The 14,323-nt window shown below is 42.7% G+C and overlaps 2 protein-coding genes across 4 annotated transcripts in view; both read left to right on the top strand.

The window, feature by feature from the left end:
• Nucleotides 1-3,010, top strand: part of ahctf1 (AT hook containing transcription factor 1) — a 20,890-nt gene extending 17,880 nt beyond the window's left edge. For 2 of the 3 annotated variants that reach the window (XM_053428688.1, XM_053428696.1), the window contains exons 36-40: nt 104-377; nt 497-652; nt 737-825; nt 1,593-1,681; nt 1,916-3,010. In XM_053428688.1, coding sequence (XP_053284663.1) covers nt 104-377; nt 497-652; nt 737-825; nt 1,593-1,681; nt 1,916-2,114 — 807 coding nt within the window. In that variant the 3' untranslated portion in view covers nt 2,115-3,010. The remainder of the gene's footprint in view (nt 1-103; nt 378-496; nt 653-736; nt 826-1,592; nt 1,682-1,915) is intronic. The other variant, XM_053428703.1, reaches the window with a different exon arrangement.
• On the top strand, nt 2,200-14,323 carry kif28 (kinesin family member 28). The gene is made up of 29 exons (XM_053422416.1): nt 2,200-2,234; nt 3,451-3,567; nt 3,613-3,700; nt 5,253-5,444; nt 5,525-5,575; nt 5,716-5,868; nt 5,962-5,997; nt 7,623-7,742; nt 7,821-7,928; nt 8,182-8,336; nt 8,433-8,544; nt 8,640-8,707; nt 8,810-8,952; nt 9,046-9,167; nt 9,300-9,390; nt 9,522-9,582; nt 9,769-9,892; nt 9,967-10,102; nt 10,166-10,284; nt 10,924-11,031; nt 11,147-11,239; nt 11,598-11,738; nt 11,823-11,893; nt 12,332-12,466; nt 12,650-12,816; nt 13,011-13,105; nt 13,231-13,363; nt 13,603-13,736; nt 14,162-14,323. Exons 1-29 carry the CDS (start codon nt 2,200-2,202, stop codon nt 14,321-14,323), a joined length of 3,270 nt encoding a protein of 1,089 aa, XP_053278391.1.

The raw sequence follows: 14,323 nt of genomic DNA, 5'->3' as shown, positions 1-14,323 counted from the left end.
TTTAGTTCTTGTCACATAAAATCATTTTTTTAACCAATGGTTATCATGCATGTCATTAAACCCGATCCATCCATTCATTGATGATCATTGATGACACCCCCAGGTGAAACTGGTTCCTATATCACTTCCTCAGAGTGCAGGAAATGCAAGCCAAGGGACAATTAAAACTGAAAACATAAGAGAAAGCCAAGACCTACCCGAGTCCGAGCATAACGGCAACGCCAGTCGCACCAACTCCCGTCGACCAACCAGGAGCAAACTGTGGGACAACCCTGAGGAAGATCTCCCCTTGTTGGACTCTCCATTAGAGGTGGATTCTGAAATCCCTGTGGCAGATGCCCTCATCAAGAGACTGCAGGATGAGGAGAAGCAGGAAGGTAAATACAGAGCCTCTGCCTTCGGACTGAAGCTAGAACTGTGGTTAATGAAAATAAGAGAAAAGGCATCGACATGTTTTGCAAACGTGATTGAGTCAAATCTGTGTGTTAAATGACAGGAGGAGGAGTTGTCTCAAAGATGGTGAGAAACCGCAAGAGGAGTATGAAGTCGTCGACGGAGCAGGTTGACATCCTGGTTCCTGAACCCGCTGAGGACGAATCCAGTCCAGGCGAGCACTCAATCATCTACTCCCCCTCACGAAGGAGAACAAGAGGTTAGCCCACTTTTATTCACATAGTCGTATAGACAAATAATCCATCTGTCCAGTGATTTAAATTTTTTTTTTTATCTGCCTCAGCCTATAGAGAAGAGTATTCTGGCCCAAGTGAAGAGACTCCAGCTCCTGTCACTCGCAGCAGGCGACGAGTCCAAAGTGTTGATCCTCAGGTGAGAGCTTGTACTTGTGAGGTTCACACTTCTATTCCTAGTTCACACTACATGATATTTGAACCGACTTTCTACTAAACAATACATTTTGGAAGATTCACACAAAAGCTCCAGATCAGAGCCAAGTCGGCATTTGATCTGCAGGTGGCAATCGCTATGTGTGAACTCTTCAAAGTTCTGATCCAAGAGCCTAAATACAGTTAGATATATTGAGAGTCGGAGATCACTGCCAATCAGAACGCAGGATTGGCTGAAACAGGTATAGTTCAGAGACTAGACATTAGCTCCAAACATGCACTCAACTCAGTATAATCTCCGGACTTTCTCTGGAGGGGCTGTACACGTTAACACGAATGTCCGAGTGAGAGCCTCCAGACGTTCTGTTTACTTTCTCCGGCTGGTAAGAACTCTGCAGAATGTCTAAAGGAGCTGCCATGCGACAGACACATAAATGGATAAAAACAAAAGAAAACAAATCTCAGAGTGACTGGAGAGGTCTTGGTGATAAGAGCCAAAGCCGTATCCAAAGCTGTAAACAAAATCGCGTGATTACACAACAGGTTTCTGTGTTGATGTGAACCCGTCAGAGCAGAGAATCTCCTGCTGCAGTGTTTGTGTTAATGTTTGAAATTAAGTTTATACTTACATCTCCAGGATTAAATCATCATTTCTTGAATCAATAATTATCACATTCATTTTTAGGGAGAAATAATAAATGTGAGTTCTCTTGAAGCATTAAAATGTTTTGCCGTCTCCTTTATCCTCAGGATGCAGCTGCCTCAGAAGAAGATAACGTGGAAGTGGAGAAAGCAGCGGGTGTTCCTAAAACCAGAAAGACGGGCAAACAAACAGCCAAGTAAGACTGTTTTCTTTTATTTACTCCAAAAGATAAATCCTCCAAATTAACGTCAAGAAGGACTGCTTTATTTCTACTCACTGAGTTTTAGGAATACATTTGTACATAAATACATAAATTTCGCATTACAGTATTTACTTCATCTAGATTTGTCTTTGTCACAGCGAATACTTTCACACGCTGTTTTCTTTTTTTTCCCATCATTTATTTTTCTGATACTCTCCCTATCTTCAGGTCCAAAGGCGTTTCAGAGCCACCCCCCACAGCCGAGGTGGACCTGATCTCGCCTCTGCCCAGCCCGGCCGATCCACTCCCACGAACGCAGAAGAGGGTAAAAGGAGGAGAGGTCGCGACCTCGGGCATGAACCTGCGACGCAAACGCATAATGGAGACCGTTTTCACAAAACCCGTCACCCGCAGGAAGAAGCTGTAGGGGGTCGGCGGTGTCTTTTAACCAGTGAACCTCAGACAGCCGCCTCAAGATTTAAACCAAGTCGGTGTAAAAAACAAAACGAACTATGTCCTCGAATGCTTCAAAGCTGCAGTCGTCTTTGTATGTGGACGTTTCCGTGTAGGACAATAAAATAAAAGCAACGAGAGGATTTATTTTTGGAGTTTACTTGTCCCGCTCGTACTAACTTGATTTCACTTGATATTGTGTCTGTGGCCATTTTGATCTTTGTAATCGGCTTAATTGTCTGAGCACAGAACGAACGAGGGAACGTAATCACTGAAGGTTTTTAGCAGCGACGGCTCATAAAACCCAGAGACTGAAGAGAACCTTCCTCTGATGAAGGTTTTATTTACATTCTCTTAAATTTTAAGGTTTTTTTTTCTCTGTTTACTTTTAAGACTTTGATGCCTGCTGTTTTTTCTATTTAAGAAGAAAAGCAACCAACCCAGTGGAGATGAAACATTTCTACTGCTATTGTATATAGTTTTTTTGCTATGTTCCAAATAAAGATATTAAATAAATTCAAAGAATTATTTTCATTTTGCATTCGATCATTTAAGCAGGCTGCCTATGCCACAGTCTTAAAGTACAGTTGATTTGGGAGGTTTTCTGTGAACCAAGCAAAGACTTGTACACTATTCCCAACAGAAGTGGACTGTTTTGTACGTTATGGGGATGTTGTATATTGTGGAAGAGGGGGGGGGGGGGACTTGCACAGCATTTGGAGTTGCTCAACTTGTTTTGGGATTTGTTAATAGGCTTGTTTGATTAGATTTACACCATCTGTCACACAGGCTATTTTCTGATGAATGTACGTAGAATGTCTTATTTTTGATGACCTCTCTTTGATAAATATGGCAATGCTTGAAAACTTATTTCACTGTGGTCTGAATCTCAGTTTTTTGTGCAGATGGAGCGATTGTGTCAAAGTATTTTTCTCTCTGTGTGTCTGACGTGAGCAGAGTTAAGACGTTTCCCTGATGTTGTCTAAGATCCAACATCCTCCACCAGCTTCCAGTTTGAAAAGGAACAAACGTGTGTAACCATCATGTGAATTTGACTCCTGTTTCCCAGTTTCTCTACTCAATAATTCAGTGTTGGACGAGGGGAAAGTGAAATCTATTCCCCACTGCTTCAATATATTAACCAATCACCAAGGGAATAGAATAAGTTATAAAATTCTAACTTCGATAAAGTTTATTAAATAAAAATCACTTTTTCATTTGACCCTGGAACAGTTTCTTCTTCCCATTGTCTCTTTAAGTCACATTCACATTAAAGCATTCAAACTAAATGTTTCCCATCGTGTTTCCAGTGAAGCCACACAAGGCAGTAACCTCCATTGCCAGGTCTTCACCTGTGTGTCTCCCGCTGCCCTGAATGTGTCCCTGTCCGCATGTTACTCGACACAGTTTGCTCTCCTGTGCTCTGAGTGAGTGGATCCCTCGGTGTGTCAGTCAGTCCCCTGTGCTGAAAGCTGCCTGCTGACGATGAGAGCTAAAGCCTCAGACATGCACGGCAAGGACTGTGTCAAAGTGGCCGTCCGAGTCCGTCCCTTCAACAAGGTCAGTGCTCAGTGGGTTTGTGGAAGGAAATGAACAATTTCACATTAGAAATGAATCATTCATTTGTTGTTTCATGCAATTTATATTATTTTATTTGCCTTCTGTTTTCCTAATGTATGTGTTTTATCAGTGTGTGACATATACATGTTACTATATACAGCTGTATAGTATTTGTATTAATACTAAATATACTAGAAGGAATATTATTGCTAGTTTTACCTGGCCAACATGGCTCTTTACCAGTTTAGTCTCAAATGTGTTGACCAACTCAGGAGGATTTGACCTCATGAACATTTATCAATTTTCATCTTATTAAACTAAATACGATATTTTACTTAAAATTACAACAAATGTAATGAGTAAGATGGCAACTGAGGCCACATACACACTTTAAGCACTGAGTGAACGAGTCTGATCAATAATTCAGTTCAGCTCTAATGTTCCTAATATGTTCCTGGTGCTGGCCGATTCTTAATATACATTATAATGTATCTGATCACACTGACAACTTAGAAGGATTTAATATTAGCATGTATGTGCCTGTTGTGTTTCCTCATGTAGATTCCTTGGATGTTGTGTTGCCTTCAGGAGATACTTGTTAAATAAATGATCACATTCTAATGTAAGAACGTGACAAAAATTTACTGGAACACAATTTTCTCTGAGATTAATTTGAATTGAGAAAATTTATTTACGTCCGTAATTCTCAATATCTAACAAAACAGACGTTTAAAGAATACATTTTTGATTTAACACATTTTAAATAATAGATAATAGCAATCAAATGTTGTTAAGACATATATTAGCCCCCTTAATCATATTCTTATTCGCACTCTTTCTAGGCAATTATTACTATCCAGTTTTTTCCTGTCAAACTAAATGACAATTTGTCTTGAAATATCACAATTTGAAAGCACCAATAATTTAGCTGGGGTCATTTTAAAGGATCTGTGTATAATCCAGCCCCTGTCATTGTTTCTTTGTGTTTCATTTATTCTGTAGCAAACCAGGGCCACAGTGGTTTCATGATAAATGAGCTTTGGATTTGTTAACACTTTTCAGGAGGAGCAGAGCATTGTTTCAATGAGGTGTGACACTTTTTTTTAACCACCTCTGTAGTAATATTATTAGATTAGACTAGATTGGATTCAACTTTATTGTCATTGCACAGTACAAGTACATATACAACGAAATGCAGTTTAGCATCTAACCAGAAGTGCAAGAGGCAGTAAAAGTGCAGAGTATTGTGCATAGTGGAATATGTAAATAAATAGGTTAGAAATATAAATGGAATATGAACAGTATTAAGAGGTAAGGTATGATATAAGAATGATGAATACACTATGAGCAAGATAAATTTATCAATATGAATACACTATAGGTGGGATAGGTGGGATAATACAGTAGTAGAAAAAATAAGTGGTGTTAACGAAACGATCTCACTGAACTCTTAAAGAAAGTACTACAACTCATTCTTCCTCCCATGCTTATTAAATTATTAAATGTAATCGAGAGCCTCAGTCCTCCTGTAACTTTCCTCCACCTCGCGTAGAGAGAGAGGGATGCAGGCAGCCACTGTGTCGTCTCCATGGTGTCAAGCTCCATCACCATCCAGGACCCACGTGACTCTCAGACCCGGCGCTCGTTCTGCTTCGACTACGCCTACTGGTCCCACAGCGGCTTCTCTCGAGACCGCAGGGGCCTGTACGTGCCTGAGGAGGAGGGGGGGCGATACGCTGACCAGGTCAGCTCCAGGGAAGGGATCTGTACAGTCAATGCATACATATGTATTGTGTATGTATATGTAATGTTTTCTGTCCCCAGGACAGTGTGTTCCAGGACCTGGGAGAAGGAATACTGGACAATGCCCTGCAGGTAAATTACATTATTTATCACAGCAGTCTTTGTTGCCATTGATCGTGAGGTGTTTTTGTTCTGTGCTCCTTGGCCGACATGAACTCTTCTGAGGGTGCACAATCATTGTTAGCAGTAAACGTCCTGACTCATTGGTGCAGGGCTACAATGCCACGCTGTTGGCCTACGGGCAGACCGGCTCGGGGAAGAGTTACTCCATGGTGGGCTACGGGCCCAACAAAGGTCTGGTTCCTAAACTCTGTGATCGACTGTTTGAGGCGATCAGAGAAAACCAGGATACCAGACAGTGTCAGGTAGAGAGTGTGTTCATGTGTGGGCTTCATGTTATTGTGTGTTGTGATTATTGAGAAATGTCTTAAAGGTTTTTGTTCATGATTTCCACACAGGTCTTTTTCAGTATGATGGAAATCTATAATGAGCAGGTAAAGCAGCTACTTTTATGTTTTCATTCTTCCTTTTGTCTCTTTCTTATTGTTTTGTTTTTTTTTTGTCCTGGAAGCAAACACAATACAAAGTGTTTACCTTGAAATAACTGCTTCAAAATCAGTTTGATTGTTCACTGAGAATGGTGCCACTTTCATTCCCACTCCTCACTTGTGTAGCGTGAGGGAAAGCGGGGATAGTGAGAAGTTGCCACAACGCCACCTGGGGAGTTTCACCTCCAGGAAATACTTAAATATTGTAAGTGAAAAAGCACAGGTTCGTTTGAAATACGGGGCAAGAGACGTGTTCAACTAGTACAAAATAACTTGTAAACAAACGCACAATGACACAGACAGAACACCATTTAACACATGGAAAACACTTCTGACAAGATCACACAGGGTTAGGACTTACCACGGCGACGAGAACCAAAGAAAAGGGGGAGGGATTAATAAACTAACCACCTGTGACACTTCAAACCTGAGAGATTTTTCAAAGTAAGGTCCAACATTTTCACTGTGGAAGTGATCATTTCATTTCAGGATACTTCAAAGTACTGTAAAAACACTTTGCTCAATAAGTTCAGAGAGAGACTGTTATAGGACCTCTCTGACTACCTACATACTGAATATTAAACATATTTACTGTATAGATTTGGAGATTTTCCAAAGTAAAGTCCAACATGTCTACAATCAAATTAGTTAATTTCTGGATATTTCAAAGTACTATAAAAGCACTTTGCTCATAAGTTCAGAGAAAGACTGATATACCTGTGTTCAGGACCTCTGTAACTACCTACATACTGAATATTAAACATTTTTACTCTATAGCTTAAGAGATTTTTCAAAGTAAAGTCCAACATTTTCACTGTGGAAGTGATCATTTCAGGATACTTCAAAGTACTGTAAAAACACTTTGCTCAATAAGTTCAGAGAGAAACTGTTATACCTCTGTTCAGGACCTCTCTGACTACCTACATACTGAATATTAAACATATTTACTGTATAGATTTGGCGATTTTTCAAAGTAAAGTCCAACATTTTCACTGTGGAATAGAACATAGAACATAGAACATTTCAGGATACTTCAAAGTACTGTACTGTACAAATCCGCCAGTCAGTGATGGGTTATACAAGTGGTCAAACTTTCCGATCTGTTCTGCCAAACGCTCTTCTATTTGATCCATATTCGTTCTTCTAAATCTTCCGTGGTTTCTGCCGGTATTATGGGGCATGAAACCGGAAATGCGACTCCGGAGTGGATCCTTAAAAAACAGTATATCTCAATTATTGAATGAGGAAATGTTTGAAATATCAAGAATTCTAAACAAAGCTCATTGCATTTGTTACAGCTGCAGTCTATTTCATGAAGCTGGGGCTGATGGGTAATATCCAGTTCAGTTGTGCTTCTGTTCAGTGAGCGGTACTGCACATGTGACTGCAGAGGGCGCTGTTGTTCAGTGAAAGTTGCACAGTGTTGCTTTAAGTTCAGCTCCTGCTCAGCAACTTTTCTGTTTGTCGTCTCTTTCTCTGAATATTAAAACACTTCAGGGGTCATTCATTAATACCCAGACCTCCTCCCTCTCACCCTCTTTGATTTCCATGTCTCTTTCCTCATCATCCAGGTAATTGACCTGCTGTCTCGGGGGTCTCGCACGTCTGGGGCCCTCAGAGTTCGAGAGGAGCAGCATAGAGGTTTCTATGTGGAGGGTCTCCGTACTGTCCCCTGTGACAGTGCACACCAGGTGAGGGGGGATGGGGCTGTAGAGAGAGTTGCATTTGGAAACATATGAAAAACTTGAACCTGTAAATGTTTTTTGCAGGTGGAGCAGCTGATGGAACAGGGCACCAGGACTCGAACCACAGCTGCCACTCACATGAACGCCAACAGCAGTCGCTCACACATGCTGATCGTCCTCCAGCTCAAACAGGTGAATACCTCCATCATTCAGACACTAAAGCAAGTTCCTCAATCGCTAAAATAAATAAGAACAAATTCTTATACACATTACACATTACACTTCAAATTTCAGGTCAATAATTGATGCATTTAGTTTTTTCCCATTCACTCAACTCCCAGATTTGCATCCATTTACGTTTACTCCAGTATCATCTCTGTCATTTTATTGCCGCATGTTATCTCCAGGCTTCCTCCAACAGCTGTAGTTGTCATCACCCTGTCAGATTTTTTCCAAAGAGAGCATCACGAAGCAGTCCAACATCAACCTGGTGGACCTGGCCGGCAGTGAGCGTCAGAGGTCGTCGGGGTCAGAGGCCGACAGACTCAAAGAGGGCACAGCCATCAACCTGAGCCTCACCACCCTGGGCAACGTCATCAGGTAGTTTGACTGTTTCATTGACTTTTTGGTTGCGTTTGGTTTACCTGTAGTTTGCACCTCCTCTCAGCACCTCTCCTCTCCTCTCGCCTCCTCCAGTGCTCTTGCAGATGTGGCAGTGGGGAAGAAGGTCGTCCACATTCCTTACAGAGACTCAGTTCTCACCAAGTTGCTGCAGTCTGCACTGGGAGGCAACAGTCGCACTGTAATGGTAACAGACATTCCATTGCACTGTCCAATACGTTTTATCAAAAGCTTTGCTGGGTCATCTTGGCTTTAAGTTTGCAAATGAAACACAATTCCTAGATTGCCACACTGAGCCCTGCTGACATCTGCTTTGAGGAGTCTCTCTCAACACTGCGCTATGCGGAGAGGTACTGTGAAGTATCATGGCTCCCTCAGTTCCCTTCATTTCAGCTTTACCCTACTAACGGACCTCAACCCTTGTCACCCTTCTACCTCCCCCATTATCTCAGGGCAAAGCGTATCCAGAACAAGGCAGTGGTGAACGAGAGCCCCACCGAGCGACTGGTCAAAGAGCTGAAGGCAGAGAACGCCAGACTCCTGCAGCGACTGAGCCGGCTGGGCCAGGAGGGACGCAGAGCCCATGATGAGACCAGTAAGAGTCACTGCTGCGACAGAAACGAGTGGAACTGCAAAGGTGAAGGTTGTGGAGAGCTCAACATGTATGTCTGTGTGTGTGTGGGTGTAGAAGAGCTCCGTCAGCTGCTAACTCATAACGAACTCCAGATCAGAGCCATTCAGACTCTGTGGGAACAACACCTGCAGGAGGCGCTGAAGGACTGGGAGCAACAGTATGCTAACATCACGCAGGTACACACATACACATACAAATGCACAATAAGGAAAACATACAAATAAACTTCATCTTTGCAAATGGACGAAGTGGATATTTTCTTTTCTTGTCCACCACTGATGTTCACAACGTGTCCCGGTCACTGTCAGGAGAGGAGGATGATGCAGATGCATCCCTACATCCTGAACATCAACGAGGACGCTCAGCTGTCTGGAGTGGTCAAGCTCTTCATCCAGGAGGGTGAGTGGAGTCTGTGATGATAATCTCCCCCCCCCTCCTCCATTTTACCTTTCAGAGAGCTGATCCTCCCAGTTTTAAATGTGTTGATTTAGTTTTAGTTTAAACCTCATTATCGCTGTTCTGTGTTCCAGGTGAATGGGACATCGGCCTGTGTGACTCTTCTCTGAGCTCCATCTCTATCAAGGGCCTTGGGTGAGTTTCCACCACATCAGATCACTGAGTGACATCAGAGACACTAATCGTCCAGAGGTAGATGATAACCATGTCATTGATGGACAGTGTCCGGGAGCTTCAGATTGCTGAAAGTATCTGTCTGTCACCTTCTGTACCTTGGACCTAACACACACTCATCAGTGTGTGTGCGTTTGTGTGTGTCAGGATCCAGGAGCGACATGCCGTCTTCAGGAATGAACAGCGCCGCGTGACACTGACCCCTCAGCCAGGGTCAAAGGTCATTGTCAATGGACACGCTGTTTCCCAGACAGCTGAGCTGCAGCACCTGGTGAGTCTCAACACACCCACACACTTTAGGACTTGTAGTTAAATCTCACATGGAGCGTTTACCTCTCCCTCCAGGACCGCCTGGTTCTAGGCTCCAACTGCACCTACCTGTTCATTGGTTATCCATCAGAGAGGGGAGGGGACGACTGGAGCCGCTACGACTACGACTACTTCCAGTCTGAGCTGGCAGCTGCTGAGGGCGTCCACCTGGGTGAGTGAGGGGATAAAGAGCTACAAGTTAAGGAAGTTCATATTTAATCATGTCTGTGTTCAGGTGAGTCCAGCGCTGAGAGCACTCACACGGACCCCAGTCTGCTGGCCGTGTTCTACGACTACATCAAACTGATGCCTATGGTGGCCGAGGCCAATCAGATGAGCCAGGAGCTGAGCAAGGTGACATCATCAGATTAACTTAACCATCATATTTTCTTCCAGTTGATCGTGTTCTTTTTGATCTCTTGTCTGGTTTGCATCAAGTATAAATCTGTGTGAACCTTTTTAGACAACATCATTCCAACACATGTCAAGGTTCACACTTCTCTTTGGTATTTATTATCAATAGACATTATGTACATGGAATAATCAGGGCCCGAGCACCGAACGGTGGGAGGCCCTATTGAAATTGACTTTTACTATTATTATCATTTCCTTTTGGGGGGATTTTTCAGGGCCTAGACATGCAAAAAAAATGCAAGGCCTACGGATATTTTTGTATTCTAGAGTAATTTGAAGTGGGCGTGGTATAATGGCTCAACTGCGCCCCCTGGAACGTAGCCCCCTAGGTTTACCTTTGACCGATCTTCACAAAAATCATAGCCCAGGTGTATCATGACCAGACATACAAAAAAGTCGCAAGGGGCATTATGGAAAACGCAACAGAAAGCCCCCCATTTTGCATTTAGTAATACAAAATAAATAAATAGACAAATAAATAAAAATAAATCAAAATTAAAGTTTGTATTGTTTTTTTAGTTTTTTGTCTCATCATTATTGATTAAAAAGGAATGAACTCCTGCTCTGCCATATTTGTAGGAGGTGGAGTTTAAGTTGGAAATCAAGAATTTGGCGCTGTCTGATCCAAAAGGCCACGATCTGGAGAAAGAGATTGTTTGCAGAGTCACCTCGACGGGAAGAAAACAGGTCGGTCCTCTGTCTTTCTGTCTGTCTCTCGTTTACACACTCTTCTTTTACAAATCCATCTCAATTAGAATTTTGGTTTCTTTCTATGACCTAATCTGAACTACTCCCTCCCCAGGTATGGATATGGTCCAAGACCAAGTTTGTGAACCGGAAATTCCTGATGGAAGAGGTTTATCAGCAGCATCAGGCTGAGCAGAGTGAAATCAATGTACGTAACTGAAATAAATGTTTTAAGTCTAAAGTGGTTTACCTGCCCCTTAAAAAATTCAGTATGAACTAAAATAAAAAAAGTAAAACTTAGTGACCAGAAACTGTGACTAAAGAATGGCGACTGGACACATAAGGAATCAACAGACATCTGAGAAAATGACTAAACCTGCTTTGTATTTACTTTGTATCGCTTGATATTCAGTCAAATATTTTATCTCACAGTGTTTACTATTTAGAAATCATGATTTTTCGCAGTAAAAAAATTATTCAGTAAAGTAGCACAACATCAACATCATAGTTTACATTTGCCTACTGGTTTACATTTACCTTGATTCGTCTTGTGCTGGTGCTGTCAGAGAGTAGAAGGGCTGTCTGCCGCTGCGTTACCCAGAGATAAGGATCCCTTCTGGGATCCAGTGGAGCCTCTGCTCCTGGGCACCGCTCACCTCTGGCTTCAGTCTCTGGCCTTCCGCATCCCCCTGGAGGAGCAGCTGGAGGTGGAACCACAGAACACACAGCACACATCCAGTAAATGGTGGATAAGCTGTTAGTGATGATAGGATGATCATGTCTGTCTGCAGGTGCTGGGGTCAGAGGGCACAGAGGAGGCCATTCTACAAGCTCAGCTGGTTCCCTGCAACTCCACTGGACTGTATGAGGCGCACACACACACACACACACACACACACACACACACACACACACACACACACACACACACACACACACACACACACACGACAAGAAATTACATTACATTTACTAATCATGATTTCCTGGAGACTTAATGTAGCTTCATTCAAACTTACTATTGCTGAAGCCTAATCCTTACCTAAACCTTAACCTAATCTTAACCTAACTTTAACTTTAACATTGACCTTAACTATAACCTAATCTTAACCTAACCTTTAAACATTTCTTCCCCTTAACATTTACGTTTTGGGGCATTTTGTTCCAATAAGGCAGACATGTCCCCATAATGTAACTGTGTGAACAATTTAAGGTCCCCGCAACATTTGTAATATTTTGACCGCACAAACAAACACACAGTTAGTTGTCGTTATTATTAAATAACCTTCTCATGTTCCAGCCCACTCGGTGAAGACGACATCCTGATCGATCCGTCTGAGTTACTGGGACGACGACTGGACTTCCAACTGGTCCTGGAACAGTGTTGTGGTCTGCGCTGGATCAGAGAGGCCCGCAATAGAGGGGTTCAGTTTGGGTGAGGCGCATAGGGGGGGAACTACAGATACATAATTGGAATTTGAATGTTGTTATGTGGCACAGTCAGTGCAGAGGACTGTGATAATATATTGGTGTTTATTGAATATTAGTTTCCTCTGGATTCATGTGGCCACAGCTGAGATCCTTCTCTTCCACTGTTGATTTCCTCACGCTCTCTTAGTTTTAGGATGTTTGACTGCAGTCAGCCTCTCTACACTCCAGCTGTGTGGCACAACCTCAACCCTCTGCTGGACCACAGAGTCCACTTTGCCTCCGTCCACACCTCCCAGCGTCTGCTGGACTACCTGCAGAGCAGCGCTGTCGTGCTGGAGCTGTGGGGCCTTCAAGGTGAGAATGGAGAGAGATGCATGAGTGATCGGGCAGGTCTCGGAATAACGATAACTTTTTTTCACCCTCAACTTAACTTTATTGGGTATGTGGGTCTTGTTGGTTTATTCATGTTATATGTGAATATTTATGTAGAGCACTGCATATCGATGCAGTCAGAATCTAAGCAGCTGATGGCTGTCGCTTTGTCTCAGAGGGTTGCACCGATTTGGTGTCGTCTCTGGAGGGAGTGAGGATGACTACAGACGGTGTGTTCATCATCGATGAGGAAGGCCCAACAAACGCTGTGGTGAGTTTAATGTTAAGTCTGAATTCCTTCTATGTTTTTTCAAAAGAACAATTTTTTTACAAGAATTACTCAAAAATGTCATCATGGTGTTTATAAACACATGTGTGATTGTGTGTGTGTTTTAGCCTGTAAACTCTGCAGAGCTCAGCTGTTCAGTGAGAGCTCTGCTACAGGATGTGGAAGAACTAAAGAGTGATAATGCTTTGCTGAAAAAAGAAAATCAGTGTCTGAGAGAACAACTCAACACGACCAAGAACGGTGACTAACACACACACCACAGGCTGTGCTCAATGTGTTCTCATTCCAGTGAACTTATAACAGACATTCAAAATAGAGTTCACATTGAATTTATGCTGTATCTTTTTATACTAAAGTATAGTTGAGACTATAAAACAAAAAATGTTACACGGCAGAATTTCCCCATTCTTTAAGTCATAAAGAGAGGAACTCTGATTCACCTCCTCTTGCTCACACACTTTCTCTCTTGTTGATTTCAGGTGGGGATGGTGGGCGTGGCCGGCCGCTGCGTCCCAGCTGCGATGCAGAATTTGCCCGCGCTCTCAAGGTTTTCTACCACAGCATGACCTCAGTCAGGGGTCAGCTGCAGCGCCTGCGCAGACACAGGCCCAGTGTATGTATCTGTGCCTGTCTGCAGCCTTACTGAGCGTTTACTAGTCAGACCTTGTTAATACAAAACTGACATTCAAGTAAGGTCTCAGTGAGAAGGTGGAGTGACCACAGTGAGGATTTCATTTTTTTTTTACTGCACAGTTGGGAGTATTTCAGGGATTTTTTTTTTACTAGATGTTATTTTATTAGCTGTTTGATACAATTGTGTTATTGAATATATATGTTCAGCCATCTGTCAGTAAACCGACTGGATTGGTTCAGCATAATTAGCTCCAACAAGTATAGCTCGTATTTTCACCGGTTTGAAGAACGCTGTATATTTTAGGTTAGTTAATTGTGTCACCTCCTAAATGTGCGTTCATTTAAACACTTGTTCTACACTGTTGATGAACTGTTAGTTGTGTGTCTGCTCTGTGTGTTTTCCAGGAGGAGTCTGACCTGCTGGGGCTCAGACTGTTTATAGACGAGCAGGGTCGTCTGATGAGAGACTTCTCAGAGCAGCTGGAACAAAGTGTGTCCACGCTCAAACACGATGTCGCTGCCATTGTCCGTCGGAAACGAGAACGATCAGGAATCTGGTTTGACTGA

Source organism: Pleuronectes platessa, chromosome 1 (genome assembly GCF_947347685.1).
Source record: "Pleuronectes platessa chromosome 1, fPlePla1.1, whole genome shotgun sequence".
NCBI classification, from domain to species: domain Eukaryota; kingdom Metazoa; phylum Chordata; class Actinopteri; order Pleuronectiformes; family Pleuronectidae; genus Pleuronectes; species Pleuronectes platessa.
Note: the sequence above shows the minus strand (reverse complement) of the source record. Positions and strands in the feature narration are given on the sequence as shown.